At 44.0% G+C, this 13081-nt stretch overlaps 1 protein-coding gene across 3 annotated transcripts in view; it reads left to right on the top strand.

The window, feature by feature from the left end:
* pof1b (POF1B actin binding protein) overlaps positions 1-13081 on the top strand; it is a 28478-nt gene that overhangs the window by 3180 nt on the left and 12217 nt on the right. For 2 of the 3 annotated variants that reach the window (XM_046410397.1, XM_046410395.1), the window contains exons 2-3: positions 935-1009; positions 11955-12211. In XM_046410397.1, the coding sequence (XP_046266353.1) occupies positions 935-1009; positions 11955-12211 (332 nt within the window). Of the gene's footprint in view, positions 1-934; positions 1010-11547; positions 11575-11954; positions 12212-13081 lie in introns of those variants that run through there. The other variant, XM_046410398.1, reaches the window with a different exon arrangement.

Below are 13081 nucleotides of genomic sequence, written 5' to 3' on the forward strand. Positions count from 1 at the left end.
TTTTATTTCTTGACAATATTCACACACTTTAATCAGAATGTGAAAAGAAATATTAAAATATCTTGTACAAATAAAGCAGAAAGAAAATAGAACACCACACCCAAAACAAATAATAAAATGGACTTTCAGGTTCTGCTCACAAAAAGTTCACTTTAACAGCTTTTGGCAAGTCTTTAATTTCTTAACATAATCATGTACTGCCAATCCAGTTTTTGCCACTTTCTGATGGCCCATGTCACAGATCATGTTCTTATAAGGTTGTAGGCCTGTCATAAAAACAGTTTGCGGCTAATGAATTAATCCTGAGTCCTCAAAAGTTTCTCTTCGGTGGGGAACAGAAAAGTACAAATCTAAAACTCTCTTTTGGGAAAAGGTATGAAAGCTTTTATTCATTGGACCGTTTTGACGCAGCAGTCTTCTTCAGGGTGTAGCCGTCAGCACATAGCGGCTGGACTGGCTCTGATTCAGTTTTCTAATACCTTCAGAGTGACATCAGAAGAGCAGGACAGGTACCAGGTATTGAGCTGCGCCAAGCCAACATGTAGCGCATTTGTAACGTGCACACAATGAGCTTTTTATTTGCTGTGGACGGCTTTGTTCTGTGTGAGGTCCTTCTTCACCCTGTTGTCACGGTCACTTAAAATCATCAGCGGTCTCATCTCTCCTAGTGCACTTTTTGAAAGGACTCTGCTTCCACCCAGATGATTCAGGGATGTGACATGTTTCTACAGCTACGTCTGAGTTAAGATCAGGTGGAAGACGTGACAGTAACAGGCTTAACGGTTTTGTGGCTCATCTGAATGAGTCAAAAGCAAAGACATTTACTGATTTCGTTTACTTTTAACATGATTTTAAAACATTTTCTCCAAGTGAAAGGTGAAGAAGATGCCATGCGTTAACTCTGACTGTCTCTTCTTCTTCCTGTCTCCCCCAGAGCCTCAGCAGGAAGTCTTCGTCGGTGTTCAGCCCGTCATCCAGTCCTATCAAGAGCCCCGAGCCAAGTGCTGAGGCAAGTACACGCACACACACAAAGCTCCAGATTCAGCTCCCCATGAAGGCCTCCTGACTGGTGGGACCCTCAGTAGCCTGGCGACCACACAAGAATGTCCTTCACTCACTGGAGTAAAAGCCTCCCTCAGTTCAGTTTAGCTCAGTTAAATTTGCTTTTAATTTGTGTTACTTTGCGGTGAAACACAGATGAAAACAGTCCGCTACAGGCGGACACAAACAGAGTCGAGGATAAGCGTGAACGAAAGCAAACAGCTGAACTCGAGCAAAACAATTACTCTGCCGCTCCGACAGACACTTCAGGCAAACACAACACACTCCCACAGGCGAGTGTGTAAGTCGTCTCTGCGTGTTGTGGGTCCCTCTCTGGAACCAGCTCTCAGACCAGTCAGATACACAAACAGACCCTGTCACTGTAAACACATTTGGGAACTGATATGGTCCTTGACGTGGCGAGCTTCTTCAGTAAGCACTGAAACCTTTAAAACTGGGTTACGTTTGGTTGAAAAGTGAGTGTTGTTTTAACTGCATTTCCTCAGTTATATTTAAACATGTTAGTGGCACATGCTTCACCCACAAGCAGCAGCACATGGTACACTATACAGACAAAAGTATTGGGACAGACCTCTTTTATTGTTGAATTCAGGTGTGGTATGGGGCTGTTCTTCAGGGTTTGGACTCAGCCTCTCCCTTCCAGTGAAGGGAAATCTTAATGCTTCAGCACACCAAGACATTGTGGTCAATGCTATGCTTCCAACTTTGTGGCAACAGTTTGTTGAAGGCCCTTTTCTATTCCAGCATGACTGTGCCCCAGTGCACAAAGCAAAGCTCCATAAAGACATGGTTGGATGAGTTTGGTGTGGAAGAACTTGACTGGCCCACACAGAGTCCTGACCTCAACCCCATCCAACACCTTTGGGATGAACTGGAACGGAGATTGTGAGCCAGGCCTTTTGGTCCAACATCAGTGTGTGACCTCACAAATACTCTACTGCATGAATGGGCACAAGTTCCCACAGAAACACTCCAACATGTTGTGGAAAACCTTCCCAGAGGAGTGGAAGCTGTTAGAGCTGTGAAGTTGTCTGTGTGTTTATAATGCATAGACAACTGTTGGTGTAAACTGGACGCTGAACGGATGCAACCCAGCAAAAAATGGTTTTCAGCAGATTCAAATCTGATGTCTTTGACATACAGATGCCGACCTACAGGTTTTGCTTCTCTGCTCTCTGCATTTAATTTAAGTTGCTATGAGATGTGAGACGTTTAAGTTCTCCATGTTGGTAAAATCATGCAGTGTGGTCTGTGCCCCTCTGCCAGACCGCCAAATGAGTCACGTTTTGACATGCAATCTTGTGGTACCACATGGAGCTCGTTCCTCCAAATGAGAAGCCAAAAGAAGGAAAACTATGCAGAGAGGGTGAGGAGAGGGTGAGCTGTGCGGACACACCCATCAGCACGAAACGTCGACATGGGAACGTGTTGGTGTGTGAAAGTGCAGTAGCACAGCAAATGTCTTTAAAGGAAAAGAAAAACACAAAAACGTCTTCTCAGTGGGAGATTTACTGCACACATACATGCTCTGTTTGTGTGCAGCTCCGCCCTGCCTCCACATGCACACTGTTACAACAGCACTTTGTTCATAGGCACAGCTCCTTCAACTGTCACAGCTCTGACAAACCATCGGGGTGGGTGTTACATCGGGGTGTGTCTGTCCACTTCCCGCAGGCCTCTGCTGTGGGTGGGTGCATTCCTTTGATTTGAACCTGCAGCGTCATGTATATGGCTGCTGCCAAAACCAGGAGGTTCTCTGATTTATGGCGGCTAATTGCTGGATCTTTCATGCCGCTTGTCTTGGCGGGACCTGAGAAAGTCCTCGATGCGTTTATGGTCACAGTCACGGAACCATTTGTGCCCAGTTTTAGGAAGCTTCTGTTTGTGTGATTGTTGGAATCGCTTCTTCGCTGTGAGTGAATGCTCTCAGGTCATGAAGTGGCAGTTAAACAGAATCTCAGTCTTCTTAAGTCCTCTGCGAGTCTAACCTGAACAAACTTTTATCAGTCTTGTAATTGCACTCTGAGGTTTTCCGTCGTTCCCCTGACATCATCTCTCTGTTTTACCTCTTTGGGCTGTCAGGCTTCAAAGCGTAATCTGTTGGTCAGCTTTACTCTCTCGCTTTGGATGATTTTTATTGTTCAGTGAGGACACAGTCGGACAAAACTTGTGTGTGTGTGGGAGGTAACCTGGTAACACAAACCGTAGTTGCAACACAGGCTAAAGTGTTAAGTGTCAGGGTGGTTCGTCCGTTTGGTGACTGACAGACACTCATTTGGCAAGGAAAATAACTTTGTTGCTCTCAGACACACACACACACACGCCCCTGACTGGCTGAGGGGTGTGTGTACTGACTCAACTTTACTCACCTTTTACTCAAAGTGTTTTACTAAGTTGGGAGGTTTCAGCAGAGTGCCAGACAATAAAAGGTGTCAGAATATGAAGTGTAATCATTTTGATGAGAAGATGTAATCCCTTCTTAAAGTGTAGATCTAAAACAAAGGCAACAGAAAGCAAAAACAGCAGAGATTCTGTAGAAGTTGTATTTCACCTGAGGGCGGCGCCCCGCATGTCGTGTGTCTGCTGTGCCTTCTCATCACGTCTTCTCTTTACTTTTCAGATAAACTAGCAAACGTAAACCAGCAGGAAACCTCACGTCTTTTCCCGTGTCAAACCAAAAGTCAGCGTAGACTTCTTTTCTTTCATTTTACCCCGCGTTTGTTTCGTAAACTGAGTCGTTCTGTGGCCTGACTCTTACCAAACTGAAAACTCAACATATGCATGCAAATTCTGAATGAATGAATTCAGTCTAAAAATCACAATAGGATTCATCTAATCTTCCAGCAGAGTTTGTTTCTTATTTTCGCTTTAATCCCTCTTTATGTTCTCTGTCAGTTGACTTCTGGAGGCAAACTGCTCCCGTTACCTCCCAAACGCTCTTACAAGGCAGACTGTCACCTTCTGGGTACATTGATGTGAAACTAAATCGCAGATTACAGAAAAAAGTGTGCGGACTGAGGCGTCATGGGGCTTGTTGTGGCGTGCACTGTTGCATCCTGTGAGACCACTCCCACCCGGGTGAGGTTCCAAGTCTTTCAGGAGTCTCATGTCAAACACATGATTTGGATGGCTGCTGGCTTACTAACACGGGATGAGGTAATGTTCAAAATACCGCTAGATGTATGTCAAGTCAAGTCAAGTCAGCTTGGATCGCATGGCGCCAGGTGAAGTCATCTGATGCACAGAGCAGGTGCAGAACATCATAAACAGGTCATTTACATGTTGTGTGTTTTCTTACTTTTAAAAACGTTAAAAACAAAAATGCAAAAGCTAGCAGATCAAATCACACATCTGCCTGACACCTGTTAGATGCACAATGTGCTTGCCGCTTGCCTTACTGCTTTAGATGCAGTCAAATGGAAATAAAACCTACGCCCTCGTATGAAAACACAATTAGAGAAACCAAACTCACATGTTAAGCCTTGTGGTGTCACAGCAGTTTTGTTGTGTTAAGAGTTACAGTCACAGTCCTCTGACAGCAGTGACAGGACCAACACAGCGTGATGAGTGAGTAGCAGTGATGGCTGTCTGAGTGCAGGTGTGGTAAAATAACAAAAGCTAAAACCTGGTTTGATTAACTGCTTCTCCTCAAAGAAAAGAGTTTGGTTTTGTAGTCTGAGTTGTAGCAGACGCCCACAAGACGCTGCTTGCAACTGGATCGACCTGCATCGTATTTGTTTCCAGCCGATTCTCTTCTTCTAAAAACTCAAACGTCAACACTTACAGTAAAATATTTAACCTCCTCACACACAAGAGAAGTGGGGTAACTACTTTAATGAGTAGTTAACCTGCAGGCTACTTTCTCTATCAGCTGATTACTCTGAGGTTAAGTTAAGCAAATCCTCACAACACAGCAGCTGGAGCCAAATCATGTTTGATGTTTTTTTTTATTTAAAAAAGACTAAATCAGCCAAGCAAGTTGTCACTTTATTTACTCATTAACACAGGGGCCACTTTACATTTTAAACATTGTTCACTATACACAGCTAACAGTTCAAAACTGTTTCTATCCAGAGCAACAACAGCTGGAATACATCTGTGACAACATGTCAGCAGTCGTCTTCGAGTCGGTCGGAGGTCAAAGCGCCGCTGAGAGACGAGCTGCAGGAGCTGAGTGAGGCTTGTCTAGTTTCTCTTCAGCAGACTGAGGTTCGAGTGCGATTATGTCAGGAGGTCTTTGACGGACATGTTTGCTTTTGTGAGGAGAAAATCTTTTAGGTCTGTCATTTTCTCCGGAATGACTTTGAAACCAGATTTAACGGCTTCAGGGATAATGAGAGTGAGCTTAATCAGCCGTGTTCACTTCATGATAGTTTTTGGTGTCAGCTCAGCTCTTCTTAAGAGGCTTTTCTCACCACTGTGGGTATGCGAAGTATTCACACATAATTACAGTGCAGTGAAGGAGGGCGTCACATTGCGTTGATGCAACAACGCCAGTCAGTGTGTCATGTTTCTAATGTTTACTCCGAGCACATCTCTTCAGCGTCTGTTACTGCAGCTTTCCTGAAACGAGCAGAAATAACTTTCACTTTCTCTCTGCTCCTGAAGCGTCTGTTTGGGGCTGAGCTTCTGCAGCTTTTGGGATTCACTTTCACCAACGCCACTTTGGTGTTTGCAGCCATGCTTTTCTCTTTTCGTCAGTAGGGGTCTGAATGAACAGTACGGTATTTGCTAATATCAAAAAGTCTGCCATGATGGGATTTGGATTTGATTGCAGTCGAAAGAGGTGAATGTTTGGGAAAGAGACATATCGTATCATATCATAACATATGTTTTAAAGAATATGACACGGATGTTTTCACTTTGCATTGATCGTCAGTGCTTGTTTGCGGCCCTCAGATGATTTTAAGGGTCCTGCATTCTGTTGCTCATGTCGAATCTTCCCTCCATGTTCACACACTGCAGAGCGAGCTCACCGTCCTGTTTTCATTCATACGGCTTTAAGTCTTCGGCATATTTTTATCTTATCACACCTGTACTCCACCTGCTCTGCTGTCTGCTGCTGATAAACACTCACATCTCTCAGGCTGAGTCATAGCTTCATGGTGCGGTCGCGTCGTATTTGCACGCTGAGCTGGTCTCTATGGTGAAGTCGGGATATCTTTTACATGTTGTTTGTTGATTACACTTTTTTGATTTGGTCATGAAACTTTAAAGAATATGACACGGATGTTTTCACTTTGCATTGATCGTCAGTGCTTGTTTGCGGCCCTCAGATCATTTTAAAGGTCCTGCATTCTGTTGCTCATGTCGAATCTTCCCTCCATGTTCACACACTGCAGAGCGAGCTCACCGTCCTGTTTTCATTCATACGGCTTTAAGTCTTCGGCATATTTTTATCTTATCACACCTGTACTCCACCTGCTCTGCTGTCTGCTGCTGATAAACACTCACATCTCTCAGGCTGAGTCATAGCTTCGTGGTGCGGTCGCATCGTATTTGCACGCTGAGCTGGTCTCTATGGTGAAGTCGGGATATCTTTTACATGTTGCTTGTTGATTACAATTTTTTGATTTGGTCATGAAACTTTAGCTTGACAATCAGACTGAATTTCCATTATGTCTTTCCATGAGTCGTCATCGTTTGCCCCAACCAATCAGCAGCGAGTGACTTGTGTCAGCCACTTTTTCAGCCGACACGGCGGGTGTGATGGCTGCTTTGAGGAGCAGTTTGTCCATCTGAGATGTCTGCTGATTGATGACCGGTTAAGCAAAATGGTTGTCAGGCAGAAGAAAAGGTTGAAGAGTTTGTGGTTCTGCAGGGGAAAAAATGCTGAGTTAACCCTGAAGCTGCAGGTGCAACACAGGAATGTCACTGATGTTGATGAAAATAAAGTTGGGTTCTGCCCCGAGCAAAGACACCTCGGAGACAAGAAGCCTTTTCACTTTCTGGTCAAGAATCAGATGGGAAGCTTCATCCTATGCTCACGTCTGCAAGATGAAAATGAAGCTGGAGCTGGCAGCCACTTAGCTTAGCTTAGCATCAGTACTGGAACTGTTCACCAATACAGTATTATGTTTTATTTTCAACTAGTGCTGTGTTACTACTTATGATTGTCTGAATATTTGCTTGAGAAGTAATTCAGCATAAATCAAGTAAAACTTTGGAAGAATCCAAAAAAAAGGCTTTTTAAAACAGGCTGAGGTACAGTTTGTTCAGACTGAAGTATTAATACTGCACTGACAGACTCACACACAACATGACTTGATGAGATGGAGCTGATTTGCACTGTGCACACACACATACACACACAGGCTGTGAGATAAAGTGACTCCTCTCTCTCCAATAACAGCCTCTAGTGTTACTCGGTCACACAGAGCGCTGAGAGCCTGGCTCACACACTGACCTACATCACCACACACACACACACGCACACACACACCAGTGGGTCTGACCTGGTGAAGAGCTGAGGTGATGATGTATTGAGTCTGAATATTGGGTTACTGCTCTTTTGGGATGCTTCTTTCACAGCCTCTAGAAGTAAAATGAGATCAAGTTGCCTTCTGATCCTGAAAAGACTTTGGCTGATTTGTGTTTGCATTTCATACAGGAATGAGCTGCTCTCTGAGCTTCTTTAACAGCATCAGATTTCCCCAACAGAAGACCTGATATTTCATCACATTTACAGGAGGTTTGGCCTCCAGGCAGAGAAGAAAATTAGACTTTGGAGGAAAAAAAGCTGAAAAGAGCCAGTAAACGATCTTAGACTGCAGAAAGACTCACGTAGGGCTGCAACTAATGATGATATGACCGAATTATTGATTATTTTTCGTATTTGTCAAGACATTTTTCAGCTTTAACCTAAAGAAATAGTGGAAAATACTTGTCACAAGTTTCCACTATCAGGCAACAGTTGACTAGTTTCAAAAGGATTATATTTACAAAGATATAAAACAGAGAAAAGCAGCAGCAACATCACAGAAAACTGAAATTAATGGAAAGTTTTTTGACACTAAAGAACTTTAGCTTCTTCTAAAATCAAGTTTATTTTTCATTGTTTTAGTGGAACGACCAACTCAAATCTTCTTGTTTTAAGACACAGATGCGTCTTTGTGGAAAGTGGATTTTTTCACCTGATTTTTAGGACTCAATCTGGACAGAAATCACACGATAAGATGGAAACGTTGTGACACCACGTCCTTCGGCTGCTCTGTTCTGCCTGTGCTCTCGCACTTTTCTAGGTCAGTCTGCCTTACATGGACAAACACACACACACACACACACACACACTACTAACCTAACATCTCAGGGCTGTTGTTATCCTCCCACACATTCTACAGCAGTATGAGCTCAGGTCTGCAGTGGACGCCTGGAATTTAGCGTCTCCGCGTCAGCTGCAGATTAAGCTGAGTCAGAGTCAACATGAGGCATTTTTGTGATCCCTGAGAATGAACATGAACAACAACGCCACAAAAGCAAAAAACCTGGGAATTAAATTCAAGATGATGGGACTGTACGGAAGACGAAACGCGTTGCTGTAAAGAATGTTGTGTGTGACACAACGAAATAAACAACAGGCCTCTTTCTGTTGTCTCATGATGTTTACTGTGTGGTCTGACGGTGTGGTGACACGCAGTCCTGATCCCCATTCAACCTTCCAGCAAGTCAGCGTTTAAAAGTTTTTCCACATGTGGTCCTTTGTCACTGGACCACTTTGTTGACTGGTGACAACAGCAACAGCACATTCTTTCCACGGGAAAGTGGAAGATACAGAATTTGCTTGTTCTGCATCTCTTTTGGCTTTGAGATATAATTTTGACATCTATTGAACCTTTTTCTGCACACATTGCATTGAATTCAAACAGGACTTTAGACTGTAAACTTGACATGAGGGTTTTGTGGTCGTCCTCTCGAATCTCAAAGTGAATTTAGTAACCTAAATACTTAAAGTATTCTTTATTTTTGAAGAATCAACTTTTATTTCTCTTGAAGTTGCAGTAAATCAGGACCGATCCGTGCTCGTGTGAGTGGCGACGACATGCCGATTGTCCTCGAGCAGTTTTTTTGTGTCCAGACTGGTTCAGGTCTGTCTGTCGCCTCCACTCTCCCTCTCTGTGGAGGAATGACAGGCATGTTCGCGTGGCAGCCACAGCCCTGCGGCGTCGCGACACACCCTCCTCTGGGTCATCACATCGCGTTCGTACTCTCCTTATCATTAATGTCGCGCCCCTCACTGTTCTGCACTGTTCTGCTGTTTGCATTTAATGTGTACCAACAAAACCCTCAAAGCTGCACCCTTTGATCTTTGAGCTCTGCGGGGGTCATAAACCAAACGGCAGGTTAAACATCGGTTTGCTGCAGCGAGACAGGGTTTGACTTTACAACCTCGCGTTCTCACATGCCAAAGTTATGACTCATTTGAGTTACGTGCCTCAGTGCTGAGCTCTGATTTAAGCTCTCTGAGATCTGGACCTGTTCTGATCACAGGTGTGCGATTTGTATTCCTATTAGTGTTAAAGTGTTTTCTGTCATGGTGCTTTCAGTGGCTCATGTGGACATCCCCAGTCACAATATATGACCCATATTTGTTTTAGTCAGATTTAGCCAAACCGTTCTTTGTATTGAACGTCGGCACTGGACGTTTCGGTAAACCAGGGATTGTGCTCAAACGTTACATTTCTTTATATTTCGATTTTTTTTTTTTTTTTTGTAGTGTCCTGGCACAGAAATTACTCGTTTAGGGTCAGGAAAAGTTCATGTTTTGCATTAAAATACCTGGTTTTGTCTCCAAAAACACAGCTGGAAACTTTCTTCATTCAAATCTACTTTAGTTTTCACAAAATCGGCTGAAAACTTTCCGGGTCGTCTCTTTAAAAACATCCATTTTTGGTGCAACAAAGATGGCTACAAAGTGTCCCAGCCTTTGAGGTTTGTTGGTTGGTTGAGGTGGCCTCGAGCAGTTGGTGTTCAGCTTGGCAGCCATCTTGCCCAGGTGTCGCTCCACCACCAGCTACTCCACCTTCAGATAGTAAAGTCAGCCCACATGCATTCAGCATCACAGGACAGCCGAGATGACGTCTCTTCAGGGATGAAGTTTCTACTGTTTGTCATTGAATTTTGGTCCACGTGTTATGTTTTGTTTGACCCACTGTGGTTTTGGAAGAGTGAACACACAGTTTTTCCATCCTGCGGTTTGTTCTGAACATCATAAAGGGTTCTCTGCAGGAACCAAATCCCTTACAGCATCTCGGCTCCTGCCCACTCAGCTGTGCGACACAGTTTACAGCTTGTTAGAGTTCAGTGAAATCAAACTTGTGATCTCTCAGGCCTTTTAGCTTTCTCACAGCCCGTGTTGTTCTTCCCGTCTGTGGCCTGAAAACAATGCTGAAATGCAGCCTCTGTGTTTCCTGGTAGCGATGACTTTATTTCTTTAGTCTTTCTCCGATTGGTTCCGCTGCGGGGGTGGTGGCTTCAGGAAGTAGCGAGAAACAACAGAGATGGAGAACTTTGGCATCTGAGGTGTTTCTCGTGTTGTTGTCAGTGTGGTGGAGATTATAAAAACCTCATTATTATACAAGCCAATGTATCGTTACCACTGACTATTCAGGCTGCAGCATTACTGTCACTGTGAATTAATTATTTTCTCAGTTAACTGATTAATCACTGATTTGATCAAATGTCAGAGAAATTGTTAAAAATGCTTATCACGGTTTCCTTGAGCCCAAAGTAGTTCTTCTTCTTTTGTCCGACAAACAGAAAAACCCAAAGACTCTTCGTCATCATAAGTGACAAAGGAAAGCAGCAAATTGTGACATTTAAGAAGCAGGAACCGGCTGACTTTTGACTTTTTGCTATCAATTAATCGACTTATTGTTGACCACATAAACTCCTTCTACCTGCAAGGCGGTTTGAGGGCCGGTTCAGAGATACCTGATCTCGACCCACTTTCAACAGGCAAAGAACTGGCACTCAGCCGAGCAAACTGATTGGCTTTGCTGTGTACGCCAGTGACCAACAGGAGATCCAAATAAGAAGAATAAACAGTTTTAGTATGACACGGTCTGTGGAGGAGTCAGACTGTTTCCTTACACTCTGAAAAATTCAGATTTGACAAAAACACGACATCGTTCATTTCAGATCATCACCTCGCGCTCCTGCGGCGAGGCGCTGAAAGGCTGCTGTGTGTAAGTGAGTGAATAATTTACTGTAAAAGCCAGTTTGACACCAGGGGAAGACAAACATTACAGATAACTTGTGTCTGACCAGCAGTGTGAACAAAGAGTGTGACAGGCAGGTATTTGCATAGAGTGAAAGTGCTGTGTGTGTGCGTGTGTGTGTGACGAGCACTGCTCAGCGTCAGATAACAGGTTATGCAACGACCGACTGACTCGACTCTGTTGCTACACGTAGAGGAGAGGAGTGTTTGGTTTACGTCACGTGTAGCTGCAGTGTGGACAGCACGTGGGTGGAGCTCCTGTGACCAACTTATGAGCGTACACGATGCGGCCAAATGTATGTGGACACTGCTGCACGCGTGTTTTTATGCACTTTAGTTCTCGATGTAGACACCATAATTTGTAAATGCACTAGGATGTAGATGATGTCCTTTTAAACTGAACCGGAATGGTAATTTAAGGTATCAACTGCATATAGAGGGGCAGAAGTATGAAGTAGCAGGAAATGGAAATACTCAATTAAGTACCTCAAAACTGTGCTTAAATACTCAGTTACTTTCCGCCTTTGCTTACTGATAATTAACAGATAAAAAAAACAAGGTTAAACCTCTTTCCTGCCACAGACACTTTACCTCAAATGTAAATCGCAGCGCAAAAGTAAAAAAATCATTGTAAACACACAACGCTTAAACACCTGTCTGTTCCCTGCTCCTCCAGGAGGAAGAGGAGGAGGAGGAAGATGAGGGGGAGGAAGTGGAGGTGGAAGAGGTGGAGATCGTCAACATCATACAGCAAAAGCCTTCGCCGGTTGTGGAGAAGTTCTCCAGGACGGAGGTGAAGACCGAGCTGAGCGATGTGCCCCAGCCGACCAAGCTGGACACACGTTACTTTGGCGAGCTGCTGGCCGACGTGTACAGGAAGAACTGCGACATCCACTCCTGCATCTCCGAGCACGTGGCCAAAATCCGTGGAAAGTGAGTGCATGTTCCTGCCAGGCATTCAGCTCAAGTGTCTTCCCACAGCACGAAATCGTGTGCCGGTCTAAGTTCATGCTTTTACAGACTTCTTTCAGGGTCCAGAGTGAACTTGTCTCGTTTAATTTGACTAAACATAAATTGGTTTTCGGAACGAAGGCCGTCTCAGGGTTCATTTTTGATGCCAACACTACAGAGAAACAAACAGTTCAGTGTTCAGTGCAGCACTTTCTGCCACTGAGAAAAAATATAACAAAGTAGTTTGCTGTTTAATTGGGACAAACAATAAACACGACTGTGAAACTGATCAATAACTCCAGCGATTTTAGTCGTTAAAAACAAAATGACTCAACACTTGCCAAAAACAGGGCTCTTGTGTTAGACTCCATTGGTTTTAGATGTGTGTATCTAATGAACTGCCAAATGACTCTTCGTCTCATGAGTCAGAATTTTAAGAGTGCGAACCCGACTCTGAAACTTAAGTTGCTAATCCTCCCAGAAACAGTTTTCACAAATTATCCTATTGGGTGAACCCGAGTGCAGACAGAAGGACTTTGGGATGATATCATTCTCCGTCTGGTTTTGTTGGTCTGGCCCCTATGTTGCTCAATAAATCCTTAAACAACAGGTGCGGCGTGTCGTCATGGTGACAGACGCCGGGTTTGGTCGCTTGGATTTGAATCACGAGCAGCAGGCTCCAACAGGTGAAAGGCGAGTTTCGGTTGGTGTCACTCCGTCGTAATTCCATCAGTTTATCTCCTCCTTTTACTGCAGATGCTGTAAGTGGCATCACAGAGGTCTGCTGAAAAATTATTTGATTTGGAAATGAATGGGATTTATGACAACCTGACAAAAAACAAGAAGTTCAGG

Source organism: Scatophagus argus, chromosome 14 (genome assembly GCF_020382885.2).
Source record: "Scatophagus argus isolate fScaArg1 chromosome 14, fScaArg1.pri, whole genome shotgun sequence".
Lineage (NCBI taxonomy): Eukaryota > Metazoa > Chordata > Actinopteri > Scatophagidae > Scatophagus > Scatophagus argus.